The 17,998-nt window shown below is 52.3% G+C and overlaps 2 protein-coding genes across 2 annotated transcripts; one reads left to right on the forward strand and one right to left on the reverse strand.

Annotated features, from left to right (window-relative positions):
- Positions 1-10,170: 10,170 nt before the first annotated feature.
- On the reverse strand, positions 10,171-11,106 carry LOC140263352 (olfactory receptor 14J1-like). The gene has a single exon (XM_072358231.1). It carries the CDS (start codon positions 11,104-11,106, stop codon positions 10,171-10,173), a length of 936 nt encoding a protein of 311 aa, XP_072214332.1.
- Positions 11,107-16,662: 5,556 nt separating this feature from the next.
- On the forward strand, positions 16,663-17,598 carry LOC140263377 (olfactory receptor 14C36-like). The gene has a single exon (XM_072358258.1). The coding sequence runs from the start codon at positions 16,663-16,665 to the stop codon at positions 17,596-17,598; it is 936 nt and encodes a 311-aa protein (XP_072214359.1).
- Positions 17,599-17,998: the final 400 nt, after the last annotated feature.

Here is a 17,998-nt window from a genome sequence, read left to right on the forward strand (position 1 = left end):
GACTTTCTCCTCCTGTTGCAGCCTCCTTTCCCCACGAGCGGCTCAGGTGCTGCGGAGGTTGGAGCCGCACATCCATCAACAAGAGTCTTTTGCCGGCACAGCAGAAACAAACCGGCAGAAGCTGGAGCTGAAGCGGCAGCTCCCCTGGTAAGCTCCATAGGCAGCAGACCCTGAGAGTCGGGCTGGAGCCCAGCCTGCACTACTTCCCTGCACTCAGCCCATAACGCTCCGTGCACTGTTCTTTTCACCTCCCCAGTGATCGATGCTCACGCCGCTCCAGAGGGGAAGGTGCTGGCAACAGCAGTGACCGCAGTGGAGCTCTCGGCACGGGGGCTGGAAAGCTGTCCAGCCTTCCACCTCTACATGGAAAATTATAGAAGCAAAGGCTCATAGAATGGCCAGGCTGCCCAGAGCCACATCCAGCCGGCCTTGAATGCCTCCAGCACTGGGGCATCTACCACCTCTCGGCAAACTGTTCTGGTGTGTCATCACCCTCCATGTGAAGAACTAATATCTAAACAAATTCAACCCCCCTTTCCCAGTCTAAGCCCAATCCCCCTTGTCCTATCTCTATCCTCCCTTGTTAACAATCATTCCCTGTCCAGTTTCTATCCTCCCTTCAAGAACTGGAAGGCCACTCTTCCCGGAGCCTTCTCCTCTCCAAACTAAACAAGCCCCAGTTCCCTCCACCTTCCTTCAAAGGAGAGGTGCTCCAGCCCTCCCATCATCTTAGTGGCCTCCTCTGTATTCCACCCAAGAGCTCTGCGTCTTTCTTGTACTGGGGCCCCAGACCTGGACGCAGTATTCCCAAAATAAATAAAGATCATTGGCATTATTTCCAGTCAGTGTGCTGGTGTCGTGTCTGTCACCATAACCTAACGTGAGGAAGCTGGAGCTGTGCTTTGAGAGAGAAATTGGGGCGGCAATGAAAGCTGTCCACAAGACCCAGTAGGCTCATGCTCTCCAAGAGAGCATCTGAAAGGCCCTCCTGGAAGTGGATGCTCCTGGAAGAGATGCCTGGATACATGTGAGATGAGGAGGTGATCCAGGACAGCCAGCACGGCTTTACCAAGAGCTGATCATGCCTGACCCATCTGGTGGCCTTCTACGATGGGAGTGATGGCACTGGTGGTCCAAGGAGGTGCACCTGATGTCATCTACCTGGACTTGCGTGATGCCTTTGGCACGGTCCCGCAGCATCTCCTTCTCTCTCAATTGGAGTGAGATGGATTTCACGTGAGGACTGTTCAGTGGGTAGAGAATTGGCTGGATGGTGGAAGCCAGAGGCTTGTTGTCAGTGGCTCCACATCCAGGGGGTGGTTGGTCACCAGCGCTGTCCCCCAGGGGTCCATATGGGGAGTGGTGCTCTGTCATGGCTGTGGGACTGAGAGCATCCTCAGCAAGGTTGAATTGACTTATTCTTTGCAGCAGCTTTTAAACAGTTCCACTCTCTTCTCCTGATGGACAAAACTACACAGAACTACTCCGAATACACCCAAGTGTGGCCTATCCACTCTGATGTCTGAGTACCCGAGAGGCAGATGCAGAGAACTCTCTCCACTCTTTACAAGACACACAAGTCCACAAAACAAACTGGTGCTTGTGTTCAAGCCTTTGGAAACTTCCTCATTTATCACCTTGAGGACACTTGGGCCAAAACCGGCCTACAGTGCTTCCAGGCACCTTTAACCTGTCAGCATTTCTCGGAAGTGAACGTAACCTTCAGAGTTACAGCCGTACAAGGGGATGAAGTCAGAAGCATGACTGCACCTGTGCCAGTCTGCGCTGAGCTGGAATATATGCTATTAGCCCAAAGGGCGCTGCCAAAATCACAAAGCACTGCTACAAATGATGACCAGGTGGGATGAGATTTTCTGGGGGCAGGTTTGATTTGGAAACGCTTGTGTGCTGGGTTACCTGAACACTGGAACGGATTGACCAAAGAGGTTGCAGTCTCTCTGTCCTTGGAGCACCCAGAAAGCCCTCTGGACACAGTGCTGGGCAACCACCTCAAAGAGGCCTCAAACGGAACAGGGCTTGGGCCACTCTGATCCACAGTTTCCTTCCAATCTCAACCACTCTGGATCCTGTGACACAACTCTTCCTTTCATACATAAGTGTAACAGTGCTCACAGATACTCCCACATTTGCTTGTGGTAACACACAGAGTACAAACAGGACTGGGAGGACACTGCCCAGGGTTGTGTGGCTTCCAGACCCTCTGATGACTAAATGGAAACGAGCATTCACACGTCAAAAGAGGATGGAGGGGTGGACAGCAGGCTCCAGAGAGACCCAGGGTTGGGGGAACCAAGCAGGTAACAGCCCAGAGACTGGGCAGGGCATCTGAGGGCACCCAGAGCCCAGACCCACCACTCCAGAAGCCGTGGCTGTATCTGTGCCCAAGGATGGGTATTAACGACTATGCACAGACCACTGTTGTAGGTGCAGTGCGTGTGAAGGTGCAACTGCCGCTCGGAGTTGGTCAGTGTGTGATCAGCTGCATCCGTGTGCGCACATGGGTGAGTTTGTATGAGATACTGGTGTTGTGTGCACACGTGTATTTGCTTCTTTGCACAAATGTTTTGGAAATTCCGTGGGAAGTTTTTTCTGACTGCAGATGCAACAACAACTGCACTTGGTCTTAGGGCTGAGGGACCTTTCTTCTGAGCCTCTTTGTATGTGTGAAGTGCACCAGGATGCCTGGCTCCCTCTGCATCCGCACAGGGCCTCAAGCTGGCAGTGTCAGTAGCAGACCAAGCAGGCTGTGATGCCCTGGGGGTGATTCCAAGCAATCTGTGCTGTGCAGTGTGGGAAGCAGAGCCAGCTGGATTGAGATCACTGCTGCTACTCTCCCTGTGTTTGATGGCAGTGGCAGGTGCTCAGAAGGGCTAGGGGGAAATTTCCAAGAACATCAGAGGTTTCCATCCTGTTTCCAAGCTGCAGATGAAAGTCCTTCCTAGAGGGTAACACGAATCCCTCTCCAACTTCCTTCCTTTTGCATTCTAATCTCCCAATTGAATCCCGAAGTAACTGCGGGCTCCTTGTTTGTCTAAGGATATCTTATTGATTTGTCACAATCCTTACACGTGACACCACTTGAGGCAGGTACTGCACCTGCCATGACACTTAAAGCCAAAGCCACAGGCAGATGGGCTGAAAAAGGCTCTAAGGACTAAAGGCACAGCTTGAAAGGCTTGAAACAGTCCAGTGGCTTCAAGCCATGGCCACAGTTAAGAGAGGCCAGCACCAGCCCAAGGACCTGTATGCACAAGCACAGCTGGGGAGGCCAGGACTGCCCTGGGACTTAAAGCAACAACAGAGAGGCCCATATCAGCCCTGGGGCTTAAAACCCCAATCAGAGATGCCTGCACCGGCCTTGGGCTTTGTTTCCTACAGCTTCCTCTGGAACTCCATTGACCACTATGAGGCCATATTGGCCCTTACTGGTTACAAGACTCATCTTCACTTCTCTGTTATTTTACTTCAAACAACCCCACAGATGACCCTGGTGCTGGTTTCCTACAGTTCGGATCTAGAAGGAGTCCATTTTCTTCACTGTGATGCAAGCACAGAAGTGATGCGGACACTGGCTGAGGTCACAACCGTTGCCGGGTGGGAGCGTTTGTGCCACAGCTGGTGAGCAGAGCTGGTGCTCTGGTGAGCGTCTGCACGCAGACTGAGCTCTGGGCCCTCCTTGGAGCTGATCACCCTGTGAGAGCCCGTCTGAAGCAGCGCTGCGGCGTGTGCGTCATCTGGGCACAGCTTGGGCTGAGCAGGCCCAGCAGGTGAGCTGGGTTTGGTGCTGGGTGGTTGCCGGGAGGTGTCTCAGCAGAAAAGCTGTGCTGGGGAGCAGCTCCCAGCTCCAGCGGTGCCCCTCAGCACGGCTGTTTGCAGGGAAATGGGTTCTTGTTGAGATTCCATCCCATGTTACGGTGAGGATGATGAAATGGCATTCCTCCCCTGGAAAACTGCGGCCGGGTCCCCAGCTTCATGGCAGACATGACAAAGGAAGGAGAGCGCGGCCTTCACAGAGAGCAGCTTGTGCCTCACTGCCCCACGGGTGGCTGGGTGCAGAAGAAAGCTGGGAAAATGCTTCTTCCCCACAGTTTTTCACTTGTTGCAACTCTCTGCAAGGTTCCTGTCCAACAGGAGATTTCGGGGTTCGAGGCAGTCTTAGGAAGAGTGAAGCCAGCTCTTTCCAGGAGCGGGGCAAGTTCCTGTGGAGAGAGCCCTGGGAGCTTCAGCTTCCTCTGAGACTTCACCAGCCATGTCTCAGCAAGGAGATGACTGCTATTCCTACTTCTGCTCTGTGAGTGGAAAGGTATGGCTGGGTTTCTTTGCTTGGTTCTTCTTCCTTTGTCTCATTTGTAAGGGAAGGGACGGAGCGGGAGGAGCCCTCCTGGTCCTTTGTGACCTCAATAAGCGGTCGGGTTCTGTGCTCACTGCTGACAGCCTGGACAAATGTGATGAACGAGGCTCAGGCTGTGTTTTCCCTTAGTGATAAATAATGTCTCAGCACTCTGATATCCCATCTCTGGCACCATCTGGAACCTCTCTGCAAACCGTGGCTGCCCGTTCCCTCCAATGTTCATTCATTCTCTCTTCAGAAGCAGCCAGCAGGCTGCCAGGGATCCGACGTCGCCTTTCAGCTCACAGAGGGACGCGATGGGGACGGCCCGTCCTTCCTGCCAGGCACAAGTGAGTGTCCTCAGCCCTCTGTCATGAAGTGTGGAGGGATTTGACTGTTACTTCTGAGCTGGGGCAGTGCTGCAGGGGATGCCAAGCAACCTTTCCATTTGCAGGAAGGAGCAGCGAGAAGTGAGCAAACAGTCTGTGTTTGGGCTGTCAAAGTAGCATCCTTCTGTTCTCTGTGGGGACGTGGGCTTACTGGACAGTATTTCTGCTGCTTGCTGGTATCTGTGAAATCAACACCTGATCTGTTGTTGTAGGGACGGAGCCTGCGCGTCCATGGAACGGTGCGGGACAAGGGGAGAAATGGAAAGCCTCCATGGGTAAGAAGCTCTTGTGAGCTGTGGTGTGGGTACCTGCCTCTAAATAGGGCTGCATGAAGGGCAGTGTATGTGATGGAGGAGAGAAGAAAGGACACTGCAGATCTCTGCTGACTGCAGAAAGGGCACAATGTTGTGGCAGCAGAAAGGCAAACTGAAGAAAGTGCTCTTGAAGACCAGAAGCTTGTGGTTGGCTGTGCTCAGATCTTCCTCCAGTGAGATGCTCATCATGCCTTTCTTGTCTCCTTTGTGTCAGAAGCTGATGCAAGCAGCCTTCCATTAAAGTACAACCTTGCAGAAAGCCAGGGCAGGAGCACAGAGTGTGTCTCAGCACCCAAGAGAGGTACAGACACACAGCAGGCATCTGGCTTTGGTGCACTGTCTTTCCTGTTTGGCTTTTTGTCTGTCCTTTCCTGGGACTGTTCTCATTCTGTGTTCCTGGGGTCTTAATCCCTGTGCTTGACAGCTACCTTTCCCATCCTGATCTGTAATGGGCACCCAACATTCACCAGAGATCCCTTGGTACGGGATGAACATGGTACGGGAGAGCTGGCATTGAGCCTTTGGCGTTTTCTTGCTTTTCCCAGCAGTGTCGACCAGCTCGGATGTGCCGGAGGACATCACGGACATTCAGGGTTTGCTCTCTTGGATCAGTGGTGAGTTTGGGGGCTACAGAGCCCACAGGTGTGCGTTTGCACAGAGTGGGTGTGGGAAGTCCCCAACATGGTGATCATCTTGAATTTTCAGACGTGGCAAGAGCTGCTGAGTTCCCCCACGAGAAGCCCAGCAGGCCTGACCCAGGACGCTTCATCGCTGAGCTCCCTGACAACCCCTGGGACAGCAAAGAGCTCAGCACAGAGGCACAGGCTGCCAGCGGGACCCCCAGCGACCCCTTCTGGGGGCTTCCACCATCCCCTGGGTTCCTGTCTGAGCTGCAGTGTGGGATGTCGCAGCTGCACCCTGCTGCGCCACCAGCGAGTGCCCAGCTCAGTCCGCTGCCGACCACCCTGGCTGTCAGCACACCTCCCTCAGCCCAACCCGCACAGCCCATCGAGGAGGTGCAGCCAAGGCATCCCCAGGAGCTTCAGGCTCCATCGCCACCATCACTGGGCTCTGTTATCTGCCGGGTGGCTGATAAGAACAAGAGGGGCAGCACCAAGCAGGCCAAGCGACCTGCACCTGCTGACACGGCCCAGAAAGGGGAAAGTTCCCAGCAGGAGCAGCCCACCAGCAGCGCTCCATCCAAGAAAAGGAAGCTGCCGCCTCGCAAGGAAAGAACGGAAAGAAAAGGCTGCAAACGCCCACATCAAGTGGAGCTGTCTGGGGCCAGCAGAGGAGCCAGCAGCAGCGGGCAAGAGGGCACTGCCAGCGAGCTGCACGTGCACCTGTGTGAGTCCATCCAGGCCGTGCACCCGCTGGGGCAGAGAGTGACTGCGGTGGGGCCGGTGCGCCAGCCACCCTCTGTGCAGCCCCAACCCACAGCCAGCGCCGGCCCTGCTGCCCTCCAGCCCCAAGACAGAGGCCCAGACAAGGCAGCGCCGGCACCTCCAGGCAGCACGGTGCGAGAGGAGGACGCTGCCAAGAAGACGACGCCGAGCTGCCTGCGCCCGTCACCACGGAGGAGCTCAGCGCTGCAGAGGGACCCGCTGCCACAGCTGCACCAGCAGCAGCCTCGGCCACAGCGCCCCGTGCACTTTGTGCCCTGCGTGGGGCCCCGGGTGGGAGGCAGTGCGGCACCCACAGCGCTGGAGGAGTCGCTGCCCATCACAGCCGAGCAGCGGCCCGAGAGGGAGCGCATGAAGAGGCTGGCCCAGGAGGAGCGGCAGCGGGCGGCCCAGCTGATGAAGATCGGCCCCGTGCAGTTCCTGGTGCAGCGGGAGATAGACATGGCCATAGCCCACAAGTACGGCTACCCGTAACCCTGCGCTCCTCGACGGCCCCGCAGCACCGGGCAGCAGCGGCAGCGTTCCAGGGGTACCAGCAGCGGCTCCATCCCTCCCCTCCAGAACAGAGCCATCCTCCAAAGTCATCATTGCCGTGGGATGGGACGCTGTCTGAGCTCTCAGTTGTTGTGGGATGGCAATTTTAGGAATAATGTTGTTTCCTTTATTCATTGTTCTCTATGATGTTTTATTAAATGATCTGTGTTCCCTTTGCTGTATCCCTCTGCCTGCAGTCATTTGTGCCGTGTCACAGCCCCTCAGACTCCGGGAGCGGCAGCAGGGTCTGCTCTCATGGAGGGGGAAACAGGGGCAGCTGGGCCTGCTGTGCAGATGGACGGACAGGCATCAAGATCCCTCACATGGCATCGTGGCTCCTCTGCCTCATTTGGGTCCTGGCAGGTTTGTCTTCAGACAAAGAACTTCAGACTCAGCCAAGCCTGGACACCCAGAGCAGCCTTTTCCAGCTGGCGGCAGATCACGAGTGGTGTCCCCCAGGGCTCGGCACTGGGGCCGCTCCTATTGAACACCTTGATCAGGGATCTCGGCCAGGACACTGAGTGCACCCTCAGTAAGTTCACAGACAGCACTGAGCTGGGAGGGAGTGCTGATCTGCTGGAGGGGAGAAAGGCACTGCAGAGGGAGCTGGAGAGACTGCATTGACTCTATGGCGACCTGTCAGGAGTGGTGTTCCCCAGGGGTCGGTGCTGGGGCCTGTCCTCTTCAACATCTTTATTGATGACCTGGATGAGGGCATCGAGTGCACCCTCAGTAAGTTCGCAGATGACACCAAATTGGCTGGGAGTGTGGATCTGCCTGGGGGTAGCGAGGCCCTACAGAGGGATCTGGACAGGCTGGATAGCTGGGCTGAAGCCAATGGGATGAGGCTCAACAAGACCAAATGCTGAGTCCTGCACTTTGGCTACAACAATCCCGGGTGATGCTACAGACTTGGGGCAGAGTGGCTGGAAGACTCTATAGAGGAAATGGACCTGGGGGAACTGATTGATGCCTGGCTGAACATGAGATAACAGTGCGCCCAGGTGGCCATGAAGGCCAATGGCGTCCTGGCTTGCATCAGAAACAGTGTTGCCAGCAGGAGCAGAGAGGTGATTGTCTCCATGTGCTCAGCTGTGGTGAGGCCGCATCTCAAGGACTGTGTCCAGTTTTGGGCCCCTCACTGCAGGAAAAACATCGAGGCACTGGAACGTGTTCAGAGGAGGGCAACAAAGCTGGTGAGGGGTCTGGAGCACAATGGGGCCTTATGAGGAGAGGCTGAGGGAGCTGGGAATGTTCAGCCTGGAGAAGAGGAGGCTCAGGGGAGACCTCATTGCTCTCTAGAACTTCCTGAAGGGAGGTTGTGGTGAGCTGGGGGTGAGCCTCTTGTGTCATTAGTGATAGGACCAGAGGGAATGGTTTCAAGCTGCGGCAGGGGAGATTCAGACTGGATATTAGAAAATATTACTGCTCAGAAAGGGTGGTCAGGCACTGGAATGGACTGTCCAGGCAGGTGGTGGAGTCACCAACCCTGGGGTGTTCAAGGAAAGACTGGATGTTATGTTGAGGGACATGGTTTAGTGGGAGCTATTGGTAATAGGTGAACGGTTGCACTGGATGATCTTGTAGGTCCTTTCCAACCTTGGCGATTCTATTATTCTAGGATTGAGGTTAAACAATTATTAAGGAATGTCACTGACAGATCTGCCCCAGGGTTAGACAGCTCTGCATGGCAGGGGGTGTGGGAAGGTCTGGGCAGCTGCCTGGAGCGGTGGGCACCCCCAGGGCTTTGGAACTTCATCTCCGAGCAACTGCAGGATGCTGAGAAACTGGTAGAATATGGGGGGAAGGTCTGCTGTGGGCCTGGTAATCCCAAAGAGGCACAAATGTATGTAGTATCCCAGGGCCTGGCCCACACCTACTGCGCTGTGTTCAACACTCTTCAGCGTCCTCCAGGGAATGAGAGCTGGATCTGCTGACAGTGCTGCAGCCTCTGCAACTCCTGGCACAGACCCTGCAGCAGCTCCAAGTTTTTGCTACACGTCCTGCGTTTGCTCCAAGCTCTGGACAGATCCTGCTGTCACTCCACCCCTCATGAAGAGCTCTGCAGTCACTCCTGCTACAGGTCCTGTAGCTGTTCCACGTATTGAGTTAAGAAAATGAAACAAATTCCTCCCAGGGGAGGTGCACTGTGCCAGGAGGTACAGCCCTGTGGTCGCTCCATCCCCTCCAATGAGCCCAGTGGCTGCTCCAACTTAGTCACAGGTCCTGTGGTGATTCCAGCTGTGGCAATGAGCTCTGCAGTTGCTCCAACTCCTGCAACAGCCCAAAAGCCACTTCAGCTTCTACAGTGAACCCTGTTAAAACCCCTGCAACAAGTCCAGGACTTGCAAACAGATATGCATATGTATTAGTATCTATGCATAACTGTGTGCAACTCCATATAATATATATGTGAAAATGTATATTAAAAAGATTATATATATATGTATATAGATAGATATATATGTCATAATTATTACCCTTTTCCTTTTCTCTCTCTTATTAAATAGCTTTAATCCAACAAATTCTAAACCACAGCACTGCCATGGGTCCATTACAGATCTCCTTGGGAAGCTTGAAACCGACCCGTTCTCAGTGAAGAGAACCAAAAGATCTCAAGGTCTTCTCATGGAGCAGCTCCTGTGGTACATTCCTTACACCGGCTTTGGAAGAGGCCTCCAGTTCTCTGGTCCTGCTCTGAAGGGGCCTCTTGTTACAGCAGTGCCAGCAAGGAGACCAGCTCTGACACAGCCGTTCATATTGCTGGCTACTGACTGCAGCCCCGGAGTGCTGCTGTAGAGACACACAGGACCTTCAGGCCTGCACAAATGAGTGGACTTGAGAGCACTGTGGTAGTTGAAATAGAGCAGGAATGGAAAGAGCATGTTGTGCTGCTGTCTGTGGCTGTACCTCCCCTAGACCCAGACAAGGTAGGAAGAGAGAAGAGCTAAGGAAAAGCCTACTTTGAAACCTTTTATTTATCTCTTAAGCTGTCCAGGGAATCTGGTTCCATGTTTACATGAGCTCTTGGAGTGAGAAAATGAAAAGTAGGCTGGTAATAAGTGAAATAATTTGCAACTTTTTTTTTGCCCATTGCTTTATCATACACAATCAAACAATCGAATATGTATAAAACATAAAGAACCATCACAGGGAATCATGTGTGAAAGATGTGCTGTTTATTGATGCTGGAATAGTGAGTATTGCAACACCTTGCTGAGAGCATGCTTGATTTCCCTGTTCCTCATGCTGTAGATAATAGGGTTCAGTGTTGGAGGAACCACCGAATACAGAAGTGCCACTGACAGATCCAGGAGTGGGGAGGAAATGGAAGGGGGCTTCAGGTATGCAAAGAATGCAGAGCTGAGAAACAGGGAAACCACAGCCAGGTGAGGGAGGCACATGGAGAAGGCTTTGTGCCGTCCCTGCGCAGATGGCATCCTCAGCACAGCAAGGAAGATCTGCACATAGGACACAACTATGAAAACAAAGCATCCAAAGGTGAAAATGGCACTAAAAATGAGAAACACAACTTCCCTGAGGTAGGAGGCTGAGCAGGAGAGCTTGAGGATCTGGGGGACTTCACAGAAAAACTGGTTCACAACATTCCCATGGCAGAGAGGCAGTGAAAATGTACTGGCAGTGTGCAGCAGGGAGTTGAGAACCCCAGCGCCCCAGGCAGCTGCTGCCATGGTGGCACAAGCTCTGCTGCCCATCAAGGTCCCGTAGTGCAGGGGCTTGCAGATGGCAACGTAGCGGTCATAGGACATGATGGTGAGAAGGGAATACTCTGCTGACATGAAGAAGAAAAAGAAAAACACCTGTGCAGCACATCCTGCGTAGGAGATGGCCCTGGTGTCCCAGAGGGCATTGGTCAACGATTTGGGGAGAGTGGTGGAGATGCTGCCCAGGTCGAGGAGGGCCAGGTTGAGCAGGAAGAAGTACATGGGGGTGTGCAGGCGCTGGTCGCAGGCTACGGCTGTGCTGATGAGGCCGTTGCCCAGGAGGGCAGCCAGGTAGATGCCCAGCAAGAGCCAGAAGTGCAGGAGCTGCAGCTGCCGCGTGTCTGCCAACGGCAGCAGGAGGAACTCGCTGATGGAGCTGCTGTTGGGCATCTGCTGTTCCTGGGCTTGGAGTCCTGCTCAGAGTGCAGAAGATAATGACAAATCCAGACCATTCTTAGAGATACTCTTCCTGCTATACTATGAAGTGTTTTCCTTTGCTATGACAATGTTCATTTAGTTCCATACTTGAAATTACTTTCATGAATTTATGCATTCCTTAAGCAGAAGCAGCATTTGGAGCTTTAACCTTCCTCTCATCTTCTAAGCTTATCCTGTCTCCCTGGATATTTTCATCAATTTCATGTCTCATAACTTTATCCACACTGCTCATAGAGCCCCCAAAACCAACCTCCGTGCCTTTGAATATCTGTAAGAGAAACTTGCCTGTTTGCAGGATAAGTGCATTATTCATGTCAACAGAAAATGATGATAATTTCAATTAATTTCACCCTTCAAGACAGGAGAAGCTGAAAGCACATCACGTGTGACTGTTCACAAAATAAGCAGTATCCTAAAGAATAATTAAAGAATCCCAGAGCTGTTTTTAAATTCAACATCCTATTTTAGATTTCCGCCTCCAGTACTTTTTCCCTCCCTCAGAGCAGGAAATGGAAAATCCCTGACTTGGCTGTCCACTTCAAAGTACCCTTACAAACATTCTGCTGTGCAGTGGAGCTGTGATCCCCCTGCCCCAGGCAGCAGCTGTGGCAGCACAAGCCCTGCCGGGGGGCTCCTTCCCCCCACACGTCTCCCCGCAGCACCCTGGTCAGCTCCCCTGCAGGACAGCCCTGGGCACCCGCCTGCAGCCCCATATGCACAGCCTGCAGCTGTGCTGGGACACGCTGCCCTCAGGGCTGTCCTCCGATGCTGAAGCACAGAAGCCCTCAGCTGGAAAAGTCTTTTTCCACAGTAAAGAAGCATGCAGTGCCTGCAGTCAGATCTGCTATGGGATGTCCCCAGTTCGGTGATCCCTCCAGGAAAAGCAGCTGCATTGCCTACTGCAAGACACTCACCCTGTTGTGGTCTTTCAGCAATGCTCCGGCAGTGAGCTCAAAGCCCACTCACACAGTACATACTTTGTAAGCTCTCTCTCCCCTCTCTTCTGTCCTCATGTCAGAGGATGAATCCTGCCGAGCAGATCATGCCCCAGCCCTGCTGTGCTGTGCACAAGAGAAGCTCCTGGGAACAGGTGTTTCTCTACAGCTTGGCCCACTTATATGAGCTCCCTGTGTCCCAGGAGCCCGGCCCAGCTCAGCAGCAGAGGATGTCATTTTTATCCTCCCACTTGTCTCCCCTGAGATGTCCCTCTATCTTCATGGCCCGCAGATGCTGAAAGACAACAGCATCATGACAGTACATTACAATCTGTTGAATTTAACACCAGATTTCAAGTGGTCAGTGACTAATTATAGACATGTGGTGAGTCCTCCCGAAGAGTGTTTGCTGAAACAAAAAGGACACATAGACAAGGACAGGGAATCATAGAATCATAGAATCACCAAGGTTGGAAAAGACCTATAAGATCATCAACCGTTCATCTATCACCAATAGCTCCCACTATTCCATCCCTCTCAACACAACTTACAATCATTCCGTGAAAACCTCGAGTATCGGTGACTCTACCACCCCCATGGACAGTCCATTCCGGGTCCCGAAGTTCAGGATGCAGAATTTGGTCTTGGTAAACCTCATCCCATCGGCTTCAACCCATTCTCCAGCCTGTCCAGATCCCTCAGTAGGATCTGCTAACTGCAGAGTAGTAGTCTGTAGTAGTCTGCTAACTGCAGACTAATCCACACTCCCAGCCAATTTGCTGTCATCTGCAAACATTCTTAGGGTGCACTCAATGCCCTCATCCAGGTCAGCAATAAAGATATTGAAAGGCACTAGCACTGACCCCTGAGGAAAACCAGGTAGGTGCACAGGTAGGCGTCCAGGTAGGTCTTGAATACTTGAATATCTTGCCACTATGCCCCCCACCTCAGATATTTATAGACCTGGATCAGGTCCCCTCTCAGTCTTCTTTTCTCAAGGCTAAACAGACCCAGCTTACTTAGCTTTTCTTCATAGGGGAGATGTTCCAGGCTCTTCACCATCTTTGTGGCCCTCAGTTGAGCTCTTTCAAAGAGATCCGTGTCCTTTTATACTGGTGAGCCCAGAACTGGACACAGTACTCCGGATGAGGCCTTACCAGGGCAGAGTAGAGGGGGAAGATCACCTCCCTTGACCTGCTAGCCACGTTCTTTCTCATGCATCCCAGAATGCCATTGGCCTTTTTGTGCATGAGGGCACACTGCTGCCTCATGGCCAACCTGTCGTCTATCAGGACACCCAGCTTCCTCTCTGCAGAGCTCCTCTCCAGCAGCTCATCCCCCAACTTGTCCTGGTGCATGCAATTATTCCTCCCTAGGTGCGAGACCCTACAATTGCTTTTGTTAAACCTCATCTGGTTTCTTACCGCCCAGCTCTTCAGCCTGTCCAGGTCTAACTGAATGGCAGCACAGCCTTCAGGTGTGTCAGCCAATCCTCCCAACTTTGAATCATCAGCAAACTTGCTGTGGGTGGCCACTATCCCCTTGTCAAGGTCACTGATGAAGATGTTGAACAAGACCGAACCCAGCACCGACCCCTGGGGGACACCGCTACTTACAGGTCTCCAACCTGGCTCTGCAAACCAATGACGACCCTCTGTGCTCTGCCAGTCAGCCAGTTCTCAGCCCACCTCACTGTCAACACATCTATCCCTCACTTCCTCAGCTTTGTTATAAGGATATTGTTGGAGACAGTATCAAATGCCTTGCTGAAATCAAGGTAGACTACATACACGTCTCTCCCCCCATCCACCCAGCCAGTGACAAAGTCATAGAAGGCTACCAGGTTGCTCAAGCATGACCTCCCCTTGGTGAACCCATGCTGACTACTCCAGATAACCTCCTGTTCTTCCAGTTGTCTGGAGATGGTATCCAGCACAAGCTGTTCCCTCACCTTTCCAGGGACAGAGGGGAGGCTGACTGGCCTGTAATTACCCAAATCATCCTCCTTGCCGTTACTGAAGACCAGAGTGACACTGGCTATCCTCCAGTCTTTAGGCACCCCCCCCCATTCTCCAAGACCTCTCAAAGATAATAGAGAGGGGTTAAGCAATCATCTCTGCCAGCTCCCTCAGCACCCACAAATGCACCCTATCAGGTGCCATGGCTTTATGAACATTGGTGTGGCCTAGGCGCTCACGGACCACCTCTTCCTTGACTAAAGAGAAGTCTTCCATTCCCCAGACCCTCTCACTAAGCTACAGGCTCTGGGCTTCTGGAGGGAGAGCCTTTTTGCTGCAGACAGAAGCAAAGAAGGCCTTCAGTATTTCCACATTCTCAGCATCTCCCGTTACCAGAACACCCCCCTCACTTAGTAGGGGACCCACATTCTCCCTAGTCTTCCTTATCTATGAGTAGCACAGGCACCTTGTGCTCATTGAGTGCCTGTGTGAGCAAGTAACTTCCATCTTAAGAAAGACCAAGGATTCAGACCAGGGACTCACGCATGCGGGCAACTCCTTGTTGCACATCTGCTCCGAGCCAAGAGGAGTCCCACGTCCCCTGTGTCTGTGGGGAAGTGAATCTCCTTTCAACCCCAGGGTTTTACATCTGGAGATGAGACACCTGCACTGGTTGCCTCAGCTGAATGACAGCCCTGCCAAGGGGAAGTGAGAGAGTCCCTGTCCTTGTCTGTGTGTCTTTTTTATTAAGGGCCAGGAGGAGAGCTTTCCAGATGAGGCATTTGCACTTCTGCGAGGCAAATACAATCTGTTAGTAGAACCTGATATAGTTAAAGAGTTAATCTCAAAGTTAGAGGTTAGGTATGTGGGCCCATAACCCATGCGCAGTTCTGATAAGGGAAGAGCATCCTGCACACTAAATGGAAGAAGCCGACCAGAACCCGACTACTTCTATCAAACATGAGTAAAAGTGGGGAAAAAAGGACAGAGTGAGGAAGACTTTGAGGCTTTGCGAGGAAGACTTCTGATTACATCTCCACGACCACTGGAGGTAAAACCCAGCTACAAACAGTGCATGTGCCTGGGGGAGGGGCAGAATGTAAATGAGTTCCTGGAAAATAATGAATATGTAGATGAGTTCCAGGAAATTTGTTGAATATGTGTCAGCTTGGCTTTTAAATATGTAACACTTCTGCTTGCTGGTGTGCAAGACAGCAGTGATCCCCTTTGCACCAAGCACCGAATACATGCACACCTGCTTGATAGCCTAACTCCAGGTTATATAATTTGATTCCACAACTCCAAACCATGCTTCTGAAATCTGGAATTTGTTGAAAACTTGATCTGACATCCACGTGCCTTTTTCAGAGATGACCCTGCTGTCTATCAGGATCTTTCAGCCCTGGAGCCCCAGGGAAATCTCCAGAGGAAGCAGTGAGGAAGAGAAACTCAAATCCTCTGGTGTGCAGAGCTGGGCTGGGCTCCTGGGGCACAGGGAGCTCATAAAAGTGGGCGGTGCTGCAGAGAGAAAGCTGTGCCCAGGAGCAGCTCTTGTGCACAGCACAGCCTGCAGGTGACAGAAGAAGAGGAGAGAAAGGGGAGAGAGCTTACAGGATGTGTGAGGTGTGAGCAGGCTGTGAGCTCACTGCAGGAGCATTGCTGACAGATCATGACACGGTAAGTCTCACTGCAGACCACGAGCTGCTTTTCATAGAGGACTGAATAAACTGGGACATTTTGTAGCAGATCTGGCTGCAGGCACTGCATGTTTTTTACTGCGGAAAATGCCTTCTGCTCCAGCTGAGGGCTTCTGTGCTGCAGCATCAGAGCACAGCCCTGAGGGCAGCGTGTCCCAGCACGGCTGCAGGCTGTGCATATGGGACTGCAGGCGGGTGCCCAGGGCTGTCCTGAAAAGCAGAGTCCCTGCTGTGCAGGGGGGGAAGTGTAAGGGAAAGGAGCCCCTCGGCAGGGCTTGTGCTGCCACAGCTGCTGCCTGGGGTAGGGGATCACAGCTCCACTGCACAACTGAATGTTTGTAAGGGTGCTTTGCAAGAGGAGAGCCAAGGCAGGGATTTCCCATTTCCTGTTCTGAGGGAAGGCAGAAAGGATTGGGGGCAGAAATCTATAAGGGGCTGTCACAGCTCTGAGAATTTTTCTTCAATCAATTGCTTGTTTTGTGAACAGTCACACATGATGTGCTGCAAGTCTCCTCTTTCTCAAAGGATGGAACCAGTTGAGATTATCATCATTTTCAGCGGACAAAAATAATTCACTTAACCTGCGAAGAGGCAGCTTTTTCAAACTGGAATTGAATGGCACAGAGGCTGGGTTTGGGGCTATAAGAGCAGTTGGGGTAAAGATATGAGACATGAAAAAGATGAAAATATCCAGGGAGATGGGATAATATAAGAAAATAAGAGGAAGGTTAGAGCTCCAAATGCTGCTTCTGCTTAAGGAATGCTGAACGAAATGAAAATAACTGCAAGTAATGGTGCTAAATGTACACTGTTGTAAGAGAATGAAAACTTTTCATATTATAGCAGGAGGAATGTCTCTGAGAATAGTCTGGACTTGTAATTATCTTCTGTGCAGGACTCCAAGCCCAGGATCAGCAGATGCCCAACAGCAGCTCCATCAGCGAGTTCCTCCTGCTGCCGTTGGCAGACACGCGGCAGCTGCAGCTCCTGCACTTCTGGCTCTTGCTGGGCATCTACCTGGCTGCCCTCCTGGGCAATGGCCTCATCAGCACAGCCGTAGCCTGCGACCAGCGCCTGCACACCCCCATGTACTTCTTCCTCCTCAACCTGGCCCTCCTCGACCTGGGCTGCATCTCCACCACTCTCCCCAAAGCCATGGCCAACGCCCTCTGGGACACCAGGGCCATCTCCTACACAGGATGTGCTGCACAGCTCTTTTTCTTTGTCTTCTTTCTCTCAGCAGAGTTTTCCCTTCTCACCATCATGTCCTATGACCGCTACGTTGCCATCTGCAAGCCCCTGCACTACGGGACCTTGATGGACAGCAGAGCTTGTGCCACCATGGCAGCAGCTGCCTGGGGCACTGGGGTTCTCTATTCCCTGCTGCACACTGCCAGTACGTTTTCACTGCCTCTCTGCCATGGGAATGTTGTGAACCAGTTTTTCTGTGAAATCCCCCAGATCCTCAAGCTCTCCTGCTCAGGCTCCTACCTCAGGGAAGTTGTTTTTCTCATTTTTAGTGTATTTCTAGGATTTGGTTGCTTTGTTTTCATAGTTGTGTCCTATGTGCAGATCTTCCTTGCCGTGCTGAGGATGCCCTCTGATCAGGGAAGGCACAAAGCCTTCTCCACGTGCCTCCCTCACCTGGCCGTGGTCTCCCTGTTTCTCAGCACTATCTTTTTTGCCTACCTGAAGCCCCCCTCCATTTCCACCGCATTCCTGGATCTGACATTGGCACTTCTGTACTCAGTGCTTCCTCCAGCACTGAACCCTATTATCTACAGCATGAGGAACAGGGAGATCAAGCACGCTCTCAGGAAGGTGTTGCAATACGCACTATTCCAGCTTCCATAATGTATACATCTTCCTCACATGATTCCCAGTGATGGTTCTTTATGTTTTATGCATCTTTGATTGTTTAATTGTGTGTGATACAGCAACCCATAAAAAAATGTTACTGAACTTATGAAAACAAGTTTATTTCACTTCTTTCATACCTGCTTTCCATTTTCTCAGTCCCAGAGCTCATGTAAACATGGATCCAGATTCCCTGAATAGGTTAAGAGATAAATAAAAAGCTTTTAAAGCAGACTTTTCCTTAGCTCTTCTCTCTTCCTACCTTGTCTGGGTCTGGGGGAGGTACAGCTACAGACAGCAGCACAACGTGGTCTTTTCAGTCCTGCTCTATTTCACTGCCACACTGCTCTCAAGTTCTCTCATTTCTGCTTGCCTGGAGGTCTTGTGTGTCTTACGA

This window comes from Excalfactoria chinensis, chromosome 29 (genome assembly GCF_039878825.1).
Source record: "Excalfactoria chinensis isolate bCotChi1 chromosome 29, bCotChi1.hap2, whole genome shotgun sequence".
Taxonomy (NCBI): Eukaryota; Metazoa; Chordata; class Aves; order Galliformes; family Phasianidae; genus Excalfactoria; species Excalfactoria chinensis.